The sequence below is a fragment of the Citrus clementina genome, unplaced genomic scaffold (assembly GCF_000493195.1).
Source record: "Citrus clementina cultivar Clemenules unplaced genomic scaffold, Citrus_clementina_v1.0 scaffold_3, whole genome shotgun sequence".
Lineage (NCBI taxonomy): Eukaryota > Viridiplantae > Streptophyta > Magnoliopsida > Sapindales > Rutaceae > Citrus > Citrus x clementina.
In genome coordinates this window covers 46,343,015-46,364,174 of record NW_006262339.1, presented here as the reverse complement: position 1 = coordinate 46,364,174, position 21,160 = coordinate 46,343,015, and the positions used below count along the sequence as shown (strand labels likewise).

The 21,160-nt window shown below is 37.0% G+C and overlaps 2 protein-coding genes across 2 annotated transcripts; both read left to right on the top strand.

The window, feature by feature from the left end:
* Positions 1–2,602: 2,602 nt before the first annotated feature.
* LOC18050078 (probable beta-D-xylosidase 2) lies at positions 2,603–8,950 on the top strand. The gene is made up of 7 exons (XM_006444407.2): positions 2,603–3,031; positions 4,137–4,415; positions 6,403–6,572; positions 6,656–6,753; positions 7,164–7,514; positions 7,624–8,037; positions 8,135–8,950. The coding sequence occupies exons 1-7, from the start codon at positions 2,633–2,635 to the stop codon at positions 8,734–8,736; spliced, it is 2,313 nt and encodes a 770-aa protein (XP_006444470.1). The 5' UTR covers positions 2,603–2,632; the 3' UTR covers positions 8,737–8,950.
* A 5,792-nt stretch (positions 8,951–14,742) lies between these two features.
* Positions 14,743–17,948, top strand: LOC18050077. The gene is made up of 3 exons (XM_006444406.2): positions 14,743–15,224; positions 15,322–15,740; positions 16,270–17,948. Exons 1-3 carry the CDS (start codon positions 15,162–15,164, stop codon positions 17,528–17,530), a joined length of 1,743 nt encoding a protein of 580 aa, XP_006444469.1. The 5' UTR covers positions 14,743–15,161; the 3' UTR covers positions 17,531–17,948.
* Positions 17,949–21,160: the final 3,212 nt, after the last annotated feature.

The window sequence follows — 21,160 nt, the reverse complement described above, 5'->3', positions numbered from 1 at the left end:
CGAACAATTAAGCAAGCCCATAAAGAGCTCGGTTGCTTCAAATTTAATACCATTACGCTCTGTTTTGTTCTGTTACCAGTTGGACCATGAGTGATACATCAGGCTTTCAAAACAAACAAACCATCTCTTGGATAAGAAGAGCAAGCAAAAGTGACATCGACTTGTGCTATTTGTCTTTAGTTTTTATTTTTAATTAAAAAGGTTGTAACTCTTATCTTTAAGGTTGTTAGTGGGGGCAAAAAAAGGGATGATGGAACGTATTATTTTGGACAAAAACTGTCTGAAGCAAAATCTAACTAATGCTCTGCTTCAAATCTAATCTTTGTGAGTGGAGTCCTCAAAATGCGAACAGGGCTCTTGCCAACTGGCCGATTACACGAATCATTGTTTCTGACGCAAGGGAATTACTAAACGTTGGATGATGTGTGGAGACTAATTATTCGAATTCATGGATCGACCTTGCAGCTGCTGAATGTGAGAGTAGGTCTCACATTAATTAGCTTTTTCTTCCTAAATAGTACTAGGTTTTGGGCGACTTGGGAAATCAGTCTTTCGAGCTTTTCTCTGTTTCCTCTCTGTTAACAAAGTTGTGGGGCTTTTCAGTTGCTGATATGGACCAACCATTTCTTACAAATTTCAGTTAGTAAGAGCGCCTGTGCTGCTGGTCCATTCATATTTTTGCAAACTAAGTTCAAATCTAAATGATGGGGATGAGAGAATAAGATAGATATATAAAAGGGAAAGTTCCAAAAGTGACAAAACTTATGCTACACATTACGGGAACCTTCCCTAGAAAAACTTACCATACTTTACATGCTTTTCAATACAACATATATTACAAAACAGAACAACCCAAGTGGCTGCCCTAATTTATACATGTTTTTCCCCCATCAACTTGCATAAAAGATAAATAACATTGGATTTTTTTAATCACCCCTGATTCCCATAAAATGACTGAAAATAATAACACTTTTCCAGAGGCTTTTTCAAACAATTTAATTATATTCTCAGCCGCCCATGGGAACCTATTTTTCGCAATCCCCAACAAATATTTCAACGCCACTCACTGTCACTGAGCACGACTACCGCATCACGAACAAGGTTAACATTCATAGAACACGTGAAACATTTTTAACTCAAAACACTTCACAGAGCGTGTATTCCTCTCTGTTCTGTGAATATCTTAATCTGTTGCGGAGGCAAAAACTAGTTTATCTTTTCAGAAAAATTTGTCATTGGGTATTTACTATTTAGCTTATGGAGTCTTTTTAAAACTATTAGAATAATGAGTTTTCGATGTATCAAAAAAAAAAAAGAATAATGAGTTCTCGAAATCAGTGCTTGTATTTTCTAAGATTCGACGCTTTTCTTATATAATACTTACATTGTTAGGTTTGCGGCATTCATGTCGCGGGAAATAGACAAGTCTAGTGCAACACCCAAAGACCAAAGTTGTTAGTTTCAAAAGCTATTATTTGTTCGATCAAATATGTGTCTGTTGATTCCAAAATTAGGGGAAGGGTGGTTTTCCTTCTTCGATCTAAATATAAAACTAGAAGATTATTTAATCAACAGACCTTTGAACCGAATTTTCTTTTACTTAACCTTAAATATAAGATTTAATCATAATTGTAAGAGTAATTGTACAAAGAAGCTAATGGAGTTCAATATAAAACTAGTAGTTGGATAAATTTATGTTCACATTGAAGGGGCTGCAACAGCAGACACCAAAAAAAAAAAAAAAAAAAAAAAAAAAGGAATTTTGATAATTTGTAATTAAGAAACTTTGGAAGCGACTAAATAATCTGTTGAACTAAGTGTCTCCAATATATATATATATATATATATTTTAATTTTGCTCTTTTTGTCTGAGCAAAATTATGCAATCATTCATTTCACCGTCCAGTATCCGAGTCCGGTGACTTCTCTTTGAAGCGAAGATACGAATACACTTACAACTCGAACGTACTACGGCAAACTTACCGAAGATGGACTCCCTCTCTTTCTTAATCAGATGGCCACGACACCACAAGAAGTCAGGTGGGTCTTTTACCCTTGTGTTAAATACTTAAATGTTGCCCCTTTCTTACGATAAAGGCAAAAAAAAAAAAAACATTTCACTATCTCACACACAGTACACACAAGACATGCTGACTCGGACAAGATAACAAATAGCAAATGATTTTATCTCTTAATCTTTATGCTTGCCAGCCACGAGAAGCGACTTTAATTCCAATGAGCAGATCTTGTTGAAGAATTACGCAGAATTGACAATTCAATCAGATGATCTCTTGGGAAACTAACACCCAACCCAGTCACCCACCTCACTGGATTATCATAATAGTTACCTCAACTTGGGACCCAACCAAACAGATACACATTCAATTAAACGCAGCTACATACTCTTAATTTATATAGATACATACTAAATGTACTAATTATGAAATTAAAGCTTTATTTTTCTTTAAACAGTTGAAAATCTACGTGGACATCTAATCATCAAACCGTTTCTCTCACATCACCACTTCCTATTTCTTGCTCCAAGCTTCACCTGTAAGCCTATAAATACAGCGCTTTCCTCATCCCTCTGCCTTGCACACAACACAAGCACTCATCATTCGTGTCCGCAAAAATGGCTTCCACCATTGCTTTCTTTTTTCTTGGGCTCATTCTCTTGAGTGCTTCTAGTTCTGGCTTAGCAGCCCGGGAGCCATTTGCATGCGACCCAAAAGATGCAACGACAAGAACGTTGCCGTTCTGTCAAGTTTCTTTGCCGATCCCGCAGAGAGTGAATGACCTCATTGGGAGGCTGAGTTTGCAAGAGAAGGTTAAGCTGCTGATAAGCGGTGCAGCAGCGGTTCCGCGGCTTGGAATCAAAGGATATGAATGGTGGTCTGAGGCTCTTCATGGAGTTTCAAATGTGGGCCCTGGAACTAAGTTTGGTGGGGACTTCCCCGGGGCCACCAGCTTCCCTCAAGTCATCACAACCGCTTCTTCTTTCAATGCAACCTTGTGGGAAGCCATCGGACGGGTAAGAATTTTTTTTTTTTTTTTTTTTTTTTTGGGGGGGGAGGAAAACTGCAAGTGAGCTAAAAGCCAAAAAGCAGTTTATCAGCGAGGTTAATCCATTAATGTGTTACAAATTAAATGCTTAAATCCGAACGGGATTGACTAGACACAGTATTTGTGACATTTTTTCAATTTTTTTTTAAATTGAAGTAGGAGTATTCTTTTTTCTTTTTTTTTTTTTTGCACATAAAGTCATAATCTCACTTAAATGCTCACAATTTTGGATTTAAGGCATTATGATTATCCATAGAAATTCTATAAGGAGTGCCCTTTTTGTCATCTTCCCTTTGTTATGAATTATGATACGTAGAGATCAAGTTTTCTTTTTGTTTGAAGAGATTGGATGGAATAGTAGATTGAAATTAAGCAGACAATTAGCGGGTGGCTTTCTGTCGTTTTAACCATCTAGCTCACACTTTTTCTAGCTTTGTCAGATTTGTTTTAGTTATGATTCGCTTGGTCGGTCATGCATTTGATAAAGGGATGACGAATCCTACTCTTATCAAACCAATTACAACCATAATATCAACGCAACTTGCACATGTGGGCCACACAATACGATAATAAAAATAATGATTTATTAATTATGCCAAGAAAATTGCGGCGATTAGATTGATGATTGATTTTTTTAATTTATAATTAAAAAAAAAAACATTATTGGTTCTCATTAACTGAAATTTTGACTATTTTAGGCCAAAAAGTATTTGTTGCCGGCTTTGAACATTATTTATCCGTAAGAATAAGAAAAATGAGAGCATGAGTAGGCTACTAAGTTTAATCACGGACCAAAAGTATCCCCGTGCTTTAACAGTACAGTCCTAAGCTTTTACTTTACTTGACAAAGGGAACTTAAGATAAAAAGCGGAGACTCATTAGAAGCTAATCCTTCTTTGTTCAATTTTATTTTTTTAACCCAGTAGGAATTATAAATTTATAAAACAGATGTGATTCGTTTGAAAGATCAACTTGTTCATGAACCACAACTAGCAAGTTGTGGACTGGGGATGCAAGTTTCTCATTTTATCAGGCTGGCCGTGATTTTTCTAAAGGAGACTGATATGGCGCAGGTCGTGTCGGATGAAGCAAGAGCAATGTACAACGGAGGCACGGCCGGACTTACGTATTGGAGCCCAAATGTCAACATATTTAGGGACCCAAGATGGGGCCGTGGACAGGAGACGCCCGGTGAGGACCCTGTGTTATCCGGTAAATATGCTGCTAGCTACGTCAGGGGGCTACAGGGCAGTGACGGTGACCGGTTGAAGGTAGCTGCTTCTTGCAAGCACTTCACGGCTTATGACCTCGATAACTGGAACGGTGTTGATCGCTTCCATTTTAACGCCAAGGTTAGTAACTTCATAAAAACGAGCCCTCGCAGTCACACGAGGGTATTATAATATTAGTAATGATAAACATCTCGATTTTTTTTTTCTTTTAATAGTAGATTATTTATTGAATAGTTGATAATTTTTTGATAGAAAATTCTTCCATCATTCTATTGAAAATGAACCGAATATCTAATAAAAGTATTAGATTAAATTGAAAAACTAAAGCTCTTAAAAATACCGAAAATTTGAACATAAGAGTACAATTTAACTGCAAAATGATTACATCAGGAAATAGTCAAACTAAGAGATAAAAGAGATATTAAAACAATAAACTTCATACATTAGATGTCAACTATTGTCGGTTTTATTGCTGAATAGAAGATGTTATTGGAAACCGTGTTTGGGTATTCAGGTTATTTATTTACCGATGCTCTGTGTTATGGTTGTCTCATATTTGCCATGGGTTGTAGATCAACTGCTACTGGCAAAGTGACCAACTGAGCTTTTAAATGGATCAAAATTTTCTTGTGGTCTAAAGGCCTACTCGGTATTATATTCCGAGTCTCATTTTTATTTTCATTTGCCAAAAACAAGTTTAGTAACTGTTTGATACAATGTTCTGATAAAATAAATTATGAAAAAAAAAAAAAGATGTCACTTTTTACTGATAAAGTCGGAGAACGACTTTTTATCGTTTTGTTGAATTCCAAGAAAGCCAGCCATCATTAATTTTTCTCCCCTTCAAATGCTAGCTGATGTCAATCCAAAACTCCCCATAATAATTGTTAGCAAGAAGTGGTGAGATTGGAAGGAGACTAACACTATATCCGACGTATAGCTTGGAAGCAAATTAGACACCATCTCAAACCTCTCTTATCTCAGTTTAGCGTCAATAGTAATTAAAATGGATTTGGCATCAGATTGACAAAATCCAAGCGATTATTTTAAATTTGAAGTTAAATTCGATAAAACTGAGTTTTCGACAAGATCAAGGGATTTGGAATTGCAGTGGAATGTTGTTCTTTTTTTATGTGCAAAAGATGAGTTGAAGGGCTTTTTCTTTGATTTTTAATCGGATGGAAAAAAAAATGTTTTAAGGACTTACAAAAAATTGTTATCATATTTTGCTTATACAAACGAAACAGTATTTATGAAAAGGAATAAGATAATATTTTCAAATGAGATTTTTCTATAAACTTTATCATACTTTTCATTTGAATTTCTCTTTTCGTATATAAATTTACAGTTTCATCCATCAGATGCTCTATAATATATTTCATTGACTGAATTATTTGGTCATTAAATGTAATGAGTAATTTAATTTTTCTAAGTGTTTATTATGTGATACCGGAAAATAAAATATGCCTATATAATTCATTGAACATAAACATAATTCATTACATGTTTAGTAAAAAAGTAATTCAATCAAATGCTACCGAATGAGTATTACATTTTTTATATTTTAAAATACAATTTTCAAAAAATGATATCAAACACATACTTAGATTTAGAATAGAACACTGATTTCATTTTTATTTTATGAAAACATCAATTAGAAAAGAATACCGGACATGCCCTAATTTCTTCCTAAATAGTACCTTTTAGATAACGTGTACAAAGTCTTTTAAATTATCATAATTTTAGCTCTAGTCCTTTTCTATCTATAAAATAATTTCTCCTTTTAGTTTGTCAACCCTTTTATCTTAAAAAAAAAAAAAGGAACACAACCATAACAAAAATTTTGTCTTTTAGTGAATTTATAAATTCTCATTTAATGATTTTACTTCTTTAAAAAAAATTAAAATTTATTAAACGAGAAAAACTTTTATCATGATTTTGTTTTAGTTTTGTTCTTTAATACTGCAATTGCTCTTCATTTTGTTCACAACCACCCTCCCTAATCGAATTAATTAAAGAAAAAGAATTAAAATGCGATTACAGTCCAGATGACGTGTCTTGGCACGTGACGACTTTTTCTCACTTGGGATTTCACACGTGTGCACAGGTAAGCAAGCAGGACATTGAGGACACATTTGATGTGCCCTTTAGAATGTGTGTGATGGAAGGGAAAGTGGCCAGTGTCATGTGCTCATACAATCAAGTCAACGGCGTCCCCACCTGCGCCGATCCAAATATTCTAAAGAGGACTATACGTGGCGAATGGCGCCTTAATGGGTCAGATTACATAAAACTTCTTTCATGATCATATAATTTTAACCACCTGTTCTATTGATCTCTTTTCCCTTTGTGGACCATAGTTATATTGTTTCAGATTGCGACTCAGTTGGAGTCTATTATGACACTCAACACTTTACTTCGACGCCCGAAGAAGCAGCTGCTGATGCCATTAGAGCAGGTTAGTGATAAAATTAAGGCTTTCTTAACGAATTTACGAAAGGTGGAGCCACTCTCAAGTCTCACCCCTTTACATTCCTGCTAAAACCCTACCGTTTACAATTACAATAATAAGAAGATAAAATTACATTCAAGCTATGGAGAAAAAACAAAATTCTACCCACCACCGTGAAAATTAAAGGCTGAAATAGAAAGATATTCTTATTCACAAGTCTAATGAATATTGAAACGAAAGGTTAGTCATGGAATAAAATTAAAAAAAGAATGAGTGTATTTGGAAATCATGTAATATTTGTATAATTTAATGGGGTACGTTTAGCGGAGGGGTTTCATAAAGATTTTAAAAAGGCGCCAAACAGCTCCACTCATTTACAAAACAACACGAAGTGACAGAATTGGTGGGATTTGCAGGTTTGGATTTGGACTGTGGGCCATTTCTAGGGTTGCATACAGAGAGTGCAGTGCAAAGAGGGTTGCTTAGTGAGATCGACATTAACAACGCATTGGTGAACACGTTAACTGTCCAAATGAGGCTGGGGATGTTTGATGGAGAGCCATCTTCACAGCCATATGGGCATCTGGGGCCGAAAGACGTATGCACCCCAGATCACCAAGAGCTTGCCCTTGAAGCTGCCAGACAAGGCATAGTTCTTCTTAAAAACCAAGGCCCTTCATTACCTCTGTCCCACATTCGTCACCGTACAGTCGCTGTAATTGGACCAAATTCTGATGTCACTGTCACCATGATTGGCAACTATGCTGGTAAGACATAATTGGTCTTTTAATGATTCCCAAGCTCTTTTAAACTAAATGTGTACTTGTTGACAAAGGTCTTATAATAAGCACATTTTCCGTTGTTGGGCTTGTATAGGTATTGCATGTGGATACACGACTCCTCTTCAAGGGATTGGAAGATATGCAAGGACAATTCACCAGCAAGGTTGTAAGGATGTAGCTTGTGCTGATGACCAGTTATTTGGTGCCGCAATTGATGCTAGCCGTCAAGCGGATGCAACGATTCTTGTTATGGGGCTAGACCAGTCCATTGAAGCAGAAGCATTAGACAGGGCCGGGCTGCTTTTACCTGGGCGCCAACAAGAACTAGTCTCTAAGGTTTCCATGGCATCTAAAGGTCCAACCATATTGGTTTTAATGTCTGGTGGCCCTATTGATGTAGCTTTTGCTAAGAACGACCCACGAATTGCTGCTATTATATGGGCTGGGTACCCGGGCCAAGCCGGTGGAACGGCGATTGCTGATATCTTGTTTGGAACTTCTAATCCAGGTTTGATTATTCGATGACCTCTTTGGATTGTTTATGTGCTTGGTTTCTTGGTTATATAACGTTAACTATTGCATCTCAACTTTTTAACTCAATTCAGGTGGCAAGCTCCCTATGACATGGTACCCACAGGAGTATATTACAAATCTACCAATGACAGAAATGGCAATGCGGCCTAGCCAATCAAAACGTTACCCTGGAAGAACCTACAGATTTTACAAAGGTCCAGTGGTGTACCCATTTGGTCACGGAATGAGTTACACAAATTTTGTACACACTGTGGCCAACGCACCTACGGTGGTTGCGGTTCCCCTCGATGGCCGGCATGGCTCAATAAATGCAACTATTTCAGGAAAGGCAATCAAAGTCACGCATGCAAAATGCAACAGGCTCACATTGGGTGTTCAGGTTGATGTGAAAAATGTTGGTTCCAAGGACGGCGCACACACATTGCTAGTTTTCTCCACACCACCGGCCGGACATTGGGCTCCGCATAAGCAATTGGTGGCCTTTGAGAAAGTGCACGTCCCTGCTGGGGCTCAGCAGCGAGTTGGAATCAATATTCATGTGTGCAAGTACTTGAGTGTTGTGGATCGTTCTGGAACTCGAAGAATTCCATTGGGTGAGCACAACATTCATATTGGTGGTACGAAGCATTCTGTATCACTCCACGCAGCTACTTTAGGAGTGATTAAGTCTTGATTATTAATAGGATTGATTGGTCTCAAGTTAAGGATGTTGAAAAATAATATTTCTCATTGTTATTCTTTTAAGAATTTATACTTTATTTCCAGTCAAAATATTGTTGTAATTAGTCCACAGAGAAGGACTTCGAACAGAAATGTTCAAGAAACTTTGATGATGCCATCATACATGATTGAATTAATGTAGTAGCAAGCTACGAGAATGATTGTTACTTTGTTATTAATATCCGAAATTGTATCATTTAGAAGATTATTTTAGAGGCTTGTGATCTATGATAAAGTATTGGCTCCAGATCCTCTGTGTGTGTGTGTGTGTGTGTGTGTGTATAAACGCGCGACGAGCATAGATGAGCATTGTCTCATATGAATAAGGTTCCGAGTAGTCTATAGCTAATTGGGCCACCATGGGGTGAGTGGGTTGGGTCCTTGATTAATCTTGTGTGCTCGACATAATCACGGATGTTGCCACATGGTTCTATTTTTGTTCTACGGCCAATGATTGATACTGCGGCCATCCCCATCATCATCAATGAGGAAGGAAGGGTTAGACTCCATTAGGACCCAATCATTTCTACAACGGAAGCAGGGAACTAGATAATAAACCAAAACAGACTTTATCTTCGCCATTACTAATGCCTACCTTTGTTGGTTATCCTTGTTCGATTCAATCGTTCTGCTTCCGCATGATAGCTGTCGTGTATTTTTGTAGAATTCCGCAAATGTTAGGGCCAAGGGCCCAGTGAGCAGCATATCCTAGCTAGCTAGTTCGAAAATTATTGAAGGCATCTTATCCCATTCCGTCAATAATGCTTCAATACTGTCAAGCAATTCAAATTCAATCGTTCATTGTAGCGAAGCACAGATACATGTAAATTTAGGCCGCCTCATCTTTATGTCATCTCATCTCACATGAGCTGGAAGTCAGCTACGAAACTGCATAGAGTTTGGATGCACGCGAGAAATACAAATAGGCTGAATGATTTACTCGTTCAAAATTTTGAAGAACATACACGCCCAACAAGGAAAGAATCTAGTACGGACCACGACTTGGGCTAATCCTAGGCTCACTACCAAGTTCCATGTACATCATTTTTTCCAGAAGATAAATCACCTGCGCCCACGCTGTAGTGATTACTGAGCTTAGCATGTGCAATTGTGTAAATTGCAATGCAAAGACAAAAATATTTGATCATTGCAATATGGCACGAATTTTAACATTTATAATCAAACAACTGACGGCCTCTGGGAAAAAAACAAGACCAACATCAGCTCGACAGTTTCCAAGGATCAATATCCAATGCTAATTCCTAGCGTCATCATTTCTAAACTATCACTAATATCTGTATTAACCTTTTTTTTTTTTTTTCTGGTTAATAACTTTTCGGGCCTTTTTTCAGCTTGAACTGTGAATATATTTTATAGGCTGCTGAGTGCTGTGTATGCTTATGTCTGAATTATGATCGATAAAAGTTATGCACAGGGTAGGCAAAGTATCTGAATTTGTTTCTTCTTTTTTTTTCAAAAAAAAAAATTATTTAATCTTGAGAGTCAAAATTAAAGAGGAAGCTGTATATAAAGAGTAAACAAGTGGGGGTGGGCTGGAAAAGAGTCTGATGAGTCTGAGTCCTCAGGAACCCATGACTCAGCAAAGTTCCGTATGCACTTTTCCGCATGTGGTTCCAATAATTGGCGTGCCGCACCCTTTTTATCTTCTCTTTGGATCAGTTCTTGCTTGAACCAGTTTCTTATCTGAGATGCCATTTATCCAACTTGCAAAATGGTCAGTGGCGCAAAATCATCCAAATGATTTAGAAGGTCCAAATTCTAAGAGCAAAAAATTAATCTTAATTTCTCTAATGTAGCATATATTGGGCACATTATTAACGGCTTTTAAGCAAAAACGTAGCCTGACCACCCCAATTTGCCCGGCCCTCTTGGCCATCTTAATAAGCTTATAACACACATAAGCTATCACTTTTGATATTGTAAAGCTTGCACGTCCTTGCACTTTGCACATGGCTTACAACCCCACGTGAAATTTCATCCGCTGACACGTGCGTGCCTCAGGGTTTTGCAGCTGTCCATCAATACCTTTTACGATAGAAATTAGAAAGAAGAGACCAAAGAGCTTATGCGGTGAAAGTCTCATTGGATGAAATGAAATGTATCGAATAAATTAACAATAAGCCATTGTTATACTTCTGCCGCCAAAAAGAGTGGTTTTATAATTGTGCAATTAATTATATAGAATACGCAATTACAGAACCTTATCTAATTTGTTTTGCATATGAGAATCTTTAGGAGATCGCGTCACATTCGCCACCTCTGACGCAAGCATGTCTAGAGAATGGGAGAGTTTCCCCATTAACAAAATTTTACAAATCACTAATATTATTATTATTATTGTTATTAATCTATACGTTACTAAGATTGGCTCTAAAGAGATCCCATGATGTTGATTCCCTCTTTAAATAAGGATCTTGATTTTTTTGTAAGCGTTAGACACCCTGTCAATCTGATGGGTATCTTATGCTATTCTCTTAACAATGGTTGCTATTACTTGATCAAACCCCCTATTTACGGTAGGTATGATTATGAATTACATGCAAGTTATTGACAAACAGCTTGATAAATCATGGTCCCGACTAAGAACAATGATTAATCAGTTGCTTGGTTCCATAACTAACACAAAGAATTCGTAGATTACCAAATAAACCATTCCATCGTCCAATTTTTTCTTTTCTTTTTTTGGGGTTTAATTATCATACTAGTCTTAATAGAGATTACCAAATAAACCCAAAACTTATTTTTCATTTTGAGAATAAGCTTCCTGTATTACACAACAAATCAATTAGCACGCATGAAACTTAACATGTTTAACTCTTTTCTTGTGCAACACATATATTAATGCCGAAATTAAAACTACTTTGAATAAAGGGAAGGAATAAATTAAAATTCTCTTTTTTGCGCCCTTCAATCTTGTTTAGTAAAAATCCAGCAATCTTTAAACCTAAGCCTCATATGACGAAGTGGGTGAGCACCAAGTTAGCCTTTGTTCACTTTATTTGAAAGTCAACTAACCAAAAACTATGAAGACTTGAATAATTTATTTTGAAATATAAAATAGTTGTTAGCTGTTGGGAATGTTGCATCAATGTGCCATCTGCCTTTTTCGCCGGTAAATAATTATCAATTATAAGGAATGACAACAAGAGGAGGCAGGAGGCTAGCTACCTGTATGTAAATCCAAGAGAATGTAAAGAAAGACAGCTCCAATTTATATTTTTATTTTAATTAATGTGATGTAGCATTATATGCACATTAGTATAAAGGTATCGTGAAAGTCTAGCAAACATAATTGAAAAATCTGCCCTAATAAAAGCAATATTTAATTTACTCATTTATTGAATTTAGATTCCATACTTATCACATTTTGTTGAGCAAAATATAATGTTGTGATTAATAATTATTAGTTAAATTTTCATTATACCAATGCTAAGCCACTACTCTGATTTTCATTTACAAGTAATTAGACTCAACTAATAGAGGCCACTTGATAGGTGAGTTTGCCAACCCTCAAAGTCAACTTCGCAAAACACATTCCAATTTTTATCTGTATCAAAAAAGGGGCTAAAACGGAGATGTAATTTGATGAAGAAGACTGATGCAGCCAAGTTTCATTTTGGGTGTCAATTTCATTTCCATTTAGTAAGGAAGATGAGACATAGCATGTGGCTTCCATTAAACGTGACATGTTGCTCTCTTATTGCTTTCCACGTTTATGTCCTTCACAATTCAATTAATTCAAGAATTACTTACAGGACAACAATTTCTTCTATCAATTAATTCTTGGCCCATGCAATGCCAAAAAAAAAAAAAAAAAAAAGACTACTTCGCCAGACACCTAACCCTACAATGCATATGAATTTACTCTCTTCATCCTCCTTCGCCCCCCTTCTATCAATTTTTGTCCCCCCCAAAAAAAAAAAAAAAGTGAATAAAATTTTGTGACACAGTAGAAATGGACCATGGCTGATAAAGGGCATGCCAGTACAAGATTCAATCAAGATAACACAAGTAAGAGGATGTAGCCCATTCTACAGCAATTGGCGATGTATAGCTTTATCAATTGATGAATTCCAACAACAAATGGGACCATATAAATCAAATTTCCACAACATTAGCCGGACATGAGTTGCATCTATGTTTATGAAATAAACCAGCCATTGTATTGTCTCTGGGTCCAATGGTCCCGAGCCTATTGGAGCGAGCGACTGTAGCACAAGTTCAATTTTTTTTTGGTGGCTCTATCATTCATCACTTATCAGAGTTCTATTATAAATTTTTAATTCTTGGACTGTGAGTTAACTCAAAATTCGGAGCTGGGTTAACTCAACTCGGATTGGCTGTTTCGGCTTCTTTCAGGCCATAACCCGAGCGATGAAAACGACGTTGTTTGATGACGTGACTTGGTGAGAGCTTCAAAATAATCCTGTTGTCAGGATATTTTAGGATAAATACAGTCAAATTGCTCATCATATTGAATCCATACGTATGGCACAATAATGCATTCTCTGGTCCTACTTCCTATTAATTATGGAAATGAACCTTTTTCTTCTTCTTCCCTTCCACTACTTTTTTTTTTTTTTCCCCCGAAAATTAGACATTGTTTGAAGAATTTGAGTTTACTCCCATATTTATTTATTCATTTATCTAATTTTTTTTTTCTTTCAAAGAAGTACATAGATGGAGATGATTATAGATTTTAGTAAGAAGCGCTTGTTGGTAAGAAATGAACAACTAATTGATTCATCGCTATTCAAACAATTGGTTAAAAGGAATCCAAATAATTGTACAAGGAAACAGAATGTTGGTAAGTTAAGTACGCTTAATTATTTCTATTAAAAAAGGCACGTCAATTATCTTGAGCTAATTGCAAATAATTATTTATTTAGCGTAAGGCTCCCTTGACTTCTCATTGGGTTCTACTTCTATGAACTAAATTTCGTTTGATCATTGGGTTATATTGGTTAGCACACGACCAAAAACACATACAATAAATAAATAATATTTGGGTTCCAAAACAAAGGCATCGTCCCGAAGCCATGGCAGCTGATCTGGACACGAAAGCCGTCCCAGTAACGCGGGACACAAAGCCCGAAGATGACAAATGGAAACGTTGCTGACGTGGACACGGGAGTTGCCTGTGTGGTGTTGTGCTAGGGGTGGTGGGGCTTAGCAGCTGGGGTGGGGGCAAAGGAAAGGCAGTTAGGGGAGAGCCTTTAAGATAGACCCATCTGGCTATCTATCCATACTCATGTGCATTCATTAATCAATGTGGGTAAAATACAAAGCAAAGCAAAAACCCACCCCCAAAAAAGGGAAAGCGCCATGATTCTTGTGCCTTACGAGAGACGAGCCACTTTCTTCCCCCCCCAAAAAATAATAAATAAATGTAAGCTTCATCAATCTTCCGAATTACAACATTACCCTTCCAATTTGAGATTAAAATTTTTAACCAATTCTCTACTTATTATCACAATTTACAATTGGAGGACCACATTCAGAACAACTAAATGTGGTAAGTATTATAAATTAATGAATGAAGTATGGCAGTCTGTTTAGGGCGTGTTTGGGAGGAGCACAAACTTTACTTGTTTGATCCGTTACAAGCTTAAATGTCATTAACAATTTTTTTTTTTTTTTAAAGAGAAGGAGGGGCAAATTGATAAAATGTAAGTAAATAACTGGATGGTTTTCTTCACCATCTTTACTTACTTTTGGGGGCAATTTGCTGGCGTCTTATCTTTTCTCCGGTAGTTGAACCCGAGGACCCGTGATGAGTCACCGTCTCCCTCCGGTCACAATCATGTAATCACCGGCTACATCCGGTTAACAAAATTATACCTCATTTATATTAAAATTTTTACCTTTTCTATATGCAAAAAAGAAAAAAAATAAATTCGAGCACATAGGTAGCCATGTAGCCTTATAGGCCACATAGCGCAGAGAGAGAGAGAGAGAGAGAGAGAGAGAATAAAAAATGGTGAGGTGCCAGCGCCAGCTATGAAGTTGAATGATCAAAACTTTGTCTGAGGTCAAAGCTGGCACAAATTTTTTTTTTTTTTTTTTTTACATTTTCTTTCTTTATTTTTAGGGCTTTGTTTTCTCCACAACCTTCCCCTTATTTACTCTTCAAATCTAAACAGATTTTAAATCATTCAACCCTGCCTCTCTCTCCCCACTCTGCTTACATTTTCCTTCTCTCCTGTCCTGCTTGTATATTTCTCCTCTCTTTTATTATTGTAAATCAGAAAAATATATATATATATAAATATATGTATGTATGTATGTATGTACATATATATATATATGCTTTAAGAGAGAAAAAGAGTTGGGAGAGTTTCAACAACACAAACAAACATGGCTACTTCTCCTGCATTAACTTGCACTGAGAAGAAACACTGGTGGCTCAGCAACAGAAAGGTACCGCATTTTGGCCTAGCATTTTATTTTTTTGATTTTTTTTAAAACTAAAAATAAAATGAAAATTCATGCGCTCTTGTTGTATTGATCGATACAGATTGTAGATAAATATATTAGAGATGCAAGGACTCTCATTGCGACTCAAGAGCACAGCGAGATCGCTTCGGCTCTCAGTCTTCTCGACGCTGCTCTCGCGCTCTCGCCTCGCCTCGAACTCGCTCTTGAGCTCAAAGCGAGATCTCTGCTGTATCTAAGACGATTCAAAGACGTTGCTGATATGCTTCAAGATTATATTCCCAGCCTTAAAATGGCTAACGACGACTCCGGTTCGGTTTCCTCTGATAGCTCCTCTCAACAACTCTCGAGAGAGCGAGTCAAACTTTTGCACTCTGGTGGCGACTCGTCTGATGACTCACTGGGTCGCGATCCATCTTTCAAGTGTTTCTCGGTCTCGGACTTGAAGAAGAAAGTGATGGCCGGACTCTGTAGAAATTGCGAGAAAGAAGGACAATGGAGGTAATTTTATTTTCCAAAATAAAAATTATTTCTTAAGTGTTTCCCTTTTTTCTTTTTAATTGGGTTCTTAATTTCTTAATCCCTGCTAATGTTTTCTCCGAGGTTCAAATTATAATGACGCCATTTATTTTGTTTAGATATGGATTTCAACTTTTGACCCTAAACTCAGATCACCAAATGCATATTCTTAAACAATATGGTGGTGGTGTATTTTCAATACAAAGTGATGTGATTTGACAACCGATTTAGGTTCAACAAGTTTATCATGAATAATATAATAATAATAATAATAATATCAGAACTTCAGATTTTATTAAATTTTTATCAAACAGAATATATTTATTATATTACGTCATATATATGATAATTTTATTTAAAGTGCGATAAGCCTTGATTAAAATAATAATAATAATAATATGTAAGACTTATAGGCCGTTTGGTAATTCCAGTTTTAATTCTGAGTTAGGCAGTTAAATCAAACAAAACGAAACTCGTTCGACTAACTCAGTTCACGACAATTGTATTGTAGGTACTTGGTTCTAGGCCAAGCATGTTGCCACCTAGGCTTAATGGAGGACGCTATGGTTCTTCTCCAGACTGGAAAACGCCTGGCCACCGCCGCATTCCGGCGCGAGAGCATATCGTTATCTGACGACAGCTTTCCCTTTTCCAAGTTCCCAGTATCAAACAACCACCAGACGCCACCCGCCACTCCGCCGCGCACAATGACAGAGTCAGAGAGCGTGTCACAGTTGCTTTCCCACATTAAGCTCCTCCTACGACGTCGCACCGCAGCCATCGCCGCACTGGACGCCGGTCTCTACTCAGAGGCCATCCGTCACTTCTCTAAAATCGTCGACGGTCGCCGAGGAGCCCCACAAGGGTTCTTGGCTGAATGTTACATGCATAGAGCTTTTGCTTACAGATCCTCGGGAAGGATAGCAGAATCGATCGCTGATTGTAACAAGACGTTGGCCCTTGAACCCAGTTGCATCCAAGCGCTTGACACAAGGGCCTTGCTTCTTGAAACAATCCGTTGCTTACCGGATTGTTTACATGACTTGGAACACTTGAAACTTCTGTACAACGCAATCTTGCGTGATAGAAAGTTACCAGGACCTGCTTGGAAGAGACACAACGTAAGATATAGAGAGATACCGGGGAAATTGTGTGCGTTAACGACGAAGATTCAAGAATTGAAGCAGAGGGTTGCTTCTGGGGAGACTGGAAATGTTGATTATTATGCTTTGATTGGATTGAGACGCGGGTGTTCGCGATCTGAATTGGAGAGGGCACACTTGTTGTTGTCTTTAAGACACAAGCCGGATAAAGCTATTAGTTTTACCGAACGGTGTGAGTTCGCCGATGAACGTGATCTTGATTCGGTTAGAGACAGAGCTAAAATGTCTGCTTTGTTGTTGTATAGATTGTTGCAGAGGGGTTATTCAAGCGTCATGAGTAATATTATGGATGAGGAAGCAGCTGAGAAGAGGAGAAAGACGGCTACTGCTGTTACTGCTTTGCAAGCAGCCACTCAAGTGCAGCAACAAGCACAGAATTCATTGTTGGAACAGGAGGTGAAGTTGGAAACTACTGCCGCAGCCTCATCGTTGGAAACTACTGGTGCTAAAATTATTAATTCAAATGATCTTAACAAGGGGCCATCTTCTTCAAATGCAAATGTTTATCAGGGTATTTTTTGCAGAGACATTGCTGCTGTTGGGAATTTGCTATCACAAGCTGGGTTTAATCGTCCACTAACGGTGAAGTATGAAGCATTGAGCTGCTGAAATTTTTGCTGGGAAAATTCGGAGTGAAAGTTCTCGAGATGTTTACCGGCATTAGAATCTCTTGTTCATTTTCTCTGTTTGTACAAAAGGATAAACGTAAAAGATTGCCGGGAAATTTTGTTTCTTCATTATCTACATGTATAGAATTTTCCGTATCGAATTTTCTACTTTCCAATTCGTTCTTTTGTTTTTAGCATTTTAGAGCGCAAAGCTGGCGTCGTTTTCATTAAATGTCGTTTTCCAGCTTATATTAATAGTTGGCTGGTTTTAGATCTGCTTATTACTTAATTGCTGCGCAGATGCAGAGAAGCTGGCTTTGGATTCTCTCTGATGTCTCATCTGTTGCATTTAATGTTTTCACTGGGGTAGTTCTATCCAATGACTGACACTTCTGACATTCCACTAGATTTCATTTATTTGCTACTTCCACTTGATCCTTTCCTTGATCCAAACTCAAGAGTACTGTGATTGGTTTATGAGCAGTGAGCACCTCCACTCAGGCTGAGCCCTGATGCCGGACCAGTGAGCCCTCTCTCCGTGTTGTGGCTTTGAGTGAATGTTGCTCTTATGGACGTGGCCGAATCCTACTGGGTTAAAACTGTAAAAAGCCATTGTCCAAGTCACCCCCACTGCCCACCAGAGAGGTACGAAGTCCTGTTTCAGGTCCGCCTAATGCAACAAAACAAATGGTCCTTTTCTTTTTTTGGCGCAATCGACGAAACAAATGGTCTAATTAAACACTCAATACAAGAAAAGTTGGAACAATTTGGAAAGGTTATGTCAAATCAATCAACAGTTTTGCCTGCCGTCGTCATTATTGCTTTTTTATGCTGAGGCATTAAGCACTGTTCCTTTTTTTTTTTTTTTTTTTCCCCTCCGAAGGGTAATCTTTCTCTTGCAACGCAATCCACTCTCTGTGAATAAATGCTGTTGCGTTAACAGGAGCAAAGTGTGTGTACTGTTGAGTTATAATAATGATCTTTAATGAATGGTTGTTGGATGGGAAAAAGGTTATTTAATTTATCGGACTAATAGCTTCTATCGCCATGCGAGCCAAAAAAGCCTCGAGTCTTTTGCGCCCGTGAAAATCGAAAAGGTGGAGCCAGTATCTTTTGTTATTGAAACCATTCATTCTTGTTACTTTGCTTAAGCTCATTGCTTGAAATGGTGACAGGGTTGCGGCAAAACTTGATTTTGGTAGCTATCACTACCCCAAAACAGTATGCGTAGCTTGGAAATTTAATGTTTTTAATGAAAATATTTATAGCTTTGTCTGTACAGCTTGAGATTTTATTTTAAGTTTTTCTAACGATCATTCCAGTGTTCAACTAATTGTTACAGCGGACTATTTGAGACCATTAGTACGTAGCCCACACAACTGTCATGTGAAGATTTTCTTACATTATTCTCCAATGAAGCAATCCCCTGCTTTTAAATTTTTGTATAATCATAATATCTCCATGATACCACCAATTTGCATCTGAAATATATTTTAGATTGACGTGGGTTCAAAATTCTTGATTCAATAAACTAAAATCATTTTGTGTGCTTTTTGTAAAGGGTTCCTAACCAACCCAACAAAACCCTTTTTCTTTCCTTGCAAGAAATTTGAGCCTTTTAATGCTTACAAATTGACATTGCCCTTGTACGCTACTCAGTTTTCTTTTCCAGTTTTTTCTTTCCCTCCATTCTTTAGCTTCAAGAATATACTAAAACTTTAACATCATTATTATAAGTTAAAATCGATCTTTATGGTATAGGGTGGGCAATAAATTAAGACTGAATTAATTCTTTAATCTAGAATATATATATATATATATATGTATATATTTTTTTGGGTTCCCTTTGGAGAGGATGCTTAAAATGAAAATCCAACATGCTTGTTTCATAAATGACAACCCATTTCCATGCTAGCTTCCACTAAGCTTGTCTCATTGTCAAATTTCATCAGAGTTATTATTATTTGTTTCATGGAATATATATAAGATTACCGTTGAAATTTTGAACTATATATTTGTATTACAATATTAAAACGACATAGCAGTAGCCGGATCTGTGATTTAATTAGCCCCGCGTGAGCATACATGAACCACCAACTCATTATTACAATATTTTTTTTATAAAAAAAAACGAATGGCTTAGCTGAAAACTAGAACTGTGAGAGTTGCATTTGCACATCTTGATCTCTCTTTTCTTTATTTAAACAATAAAAATTCCCCAAGCGTAAATGAGAGCTCTTTGTAATTCTCAACAGCTCATTGCCCCTCTGACGTGAAAATGATTTAATTTTTTTTTAATAATATATGTGCATATTTTATTAACTTCTGGCGAAAGAAAAGGGGATTTACACGAATTCTCACGAGGGAGCCAATTATTTATTTTTCTTTTTAATTATTATTATTATTATTTTAATTTTTTTAAGAAAACATAGTCAGAGAGATTGTGAGCTTCAATAAACACATTTTTTATACTCTTATTAATTATATGCAAGTTGCAAGACTTAAAACGCTTCACAAAATTTTAATCTTCGGTCGGAAATGACACAAGTACCCTGAATCTTGTCATGGAAGATTGGGACCAAAAGGGCAATGCGGGAATGGGGGTGAAAGTGGGATTAAATTTGAGAAAAATAAAGATATGGGCGAGAAAGGAACACGTGATGTTTGAATGTTGGGAACATTGGAAAGAGGAGAAGTCGTGGCCAGATATGATGATGTCAGTGGCTGCATGTGATGGAATCATGTGGCCAATAGTTCTGTTTATTCATTGGAGCTTTATAATGGGTCTTAATATGAAAGGTTTATGTACGCTGAATGAAATTAGCTTATTGTCAAAACTGGGTGTCATGATGATGGTGGTTCAAAGAATCTGACAAAAGCCCTTTTCACATCAACTGTTGGTTTTATTCTTTCTTCGAGTTATCCCTAAAGATAAAAAAGGGCAAGGACCAAACAATTTGTTTTTGTTTTTCCAGTGGGTGAGATCCAATTCTTGTTGACTTAATTGGCATTTTATCAAGAGCTGACCCTACGTTTGACAATTTATCAATTCTAACCAAAATTTGAATCATCCCCTTTGTGCCTTTATGGTACGGGTAACGCCAACTCAACTCGTCCCCAGATTCTCCCCGTAGGAAATTCAACAGGATAGACTTCCAATTGGTCAAATCTCAATTCATTTGTTGGGTCGGGTTAAAAGAAGAAAATGTTATTGGCCCGCATCATGCACAACAATAATAACACGTTATTTGATTTTTGTATACTAAATAACAAATGAGTAACATCTTGAATATTCCATCTCTCTCTCTCACTCGCAACTCAGTTTAGTGAATTTAAATTTAATTTCCTCTGCTATCATTAAGATTTAAGAAGCAACGGTGAAGCATTATTCTTGTCCCCCCCCCCCCCCCCCCCCCCCAAAAAAAAAAATTTATCCCGGGCCCCACCGCTAAATATCTTGCTATTTTCGGTATGCCCAAGACGCAAAGGGGGGGTATAAAGTGATGAGGACAAAGGCCCGATAAGAAACAAAGTAAAAGAGATTTGTTTGCATAGAGATATATCCGAGGGGAGGAGCACTGGGAAAGGAAAAGGAGAAATTAAGTAGAGAAAAAAGTAAAAAAAAAATGTC

Bases quoted from the DNA above. Each gene is read 5' to 3' on its own strand.
- LOC18050078 (XM_006444407.2), top strand. From the start codon at position 2,633: ATGGCTTCCACCATTGCTTTCTTTTTTCTTGGGCTCATTCTCTTGAGT. The intron at 6,573-6,655 runs GTCAGATTACAT...TGTGGACCATAG, and splicing joins GGCGAATGGCGCCTTAATGG to TTATATTGTTTCAGATTGCG. The intron at 8,038-8,134 runs GTTTGATTATTC...AACTCAATTCAG, and splicing joins GTTTGGAACTTCTAATCCAG to GTGGCAAGCTCCCTATGACA.
- LOC18050077 (XM_006444406.2), top strand. From the start codon at position 15,162: ATGGCTACTTCTCCTGCATTAACTTGCACTGAGAAGAAACACTGGTGG. The intron at 15,225-15,321 runs GTACCGCATTTT...TGATCGATACAG, and splicing joins GGTGGCTCAGCAACAGAAAG to ATTGTAGATAAATATATTAG. The intron at 15,741-16,269 runs GTAATTTTATTT...ATTGTATTGTAG, and splicing joins GAGAAAGAAGGACAATGGAG to GTACTTGGTTCTAGGCCAAG.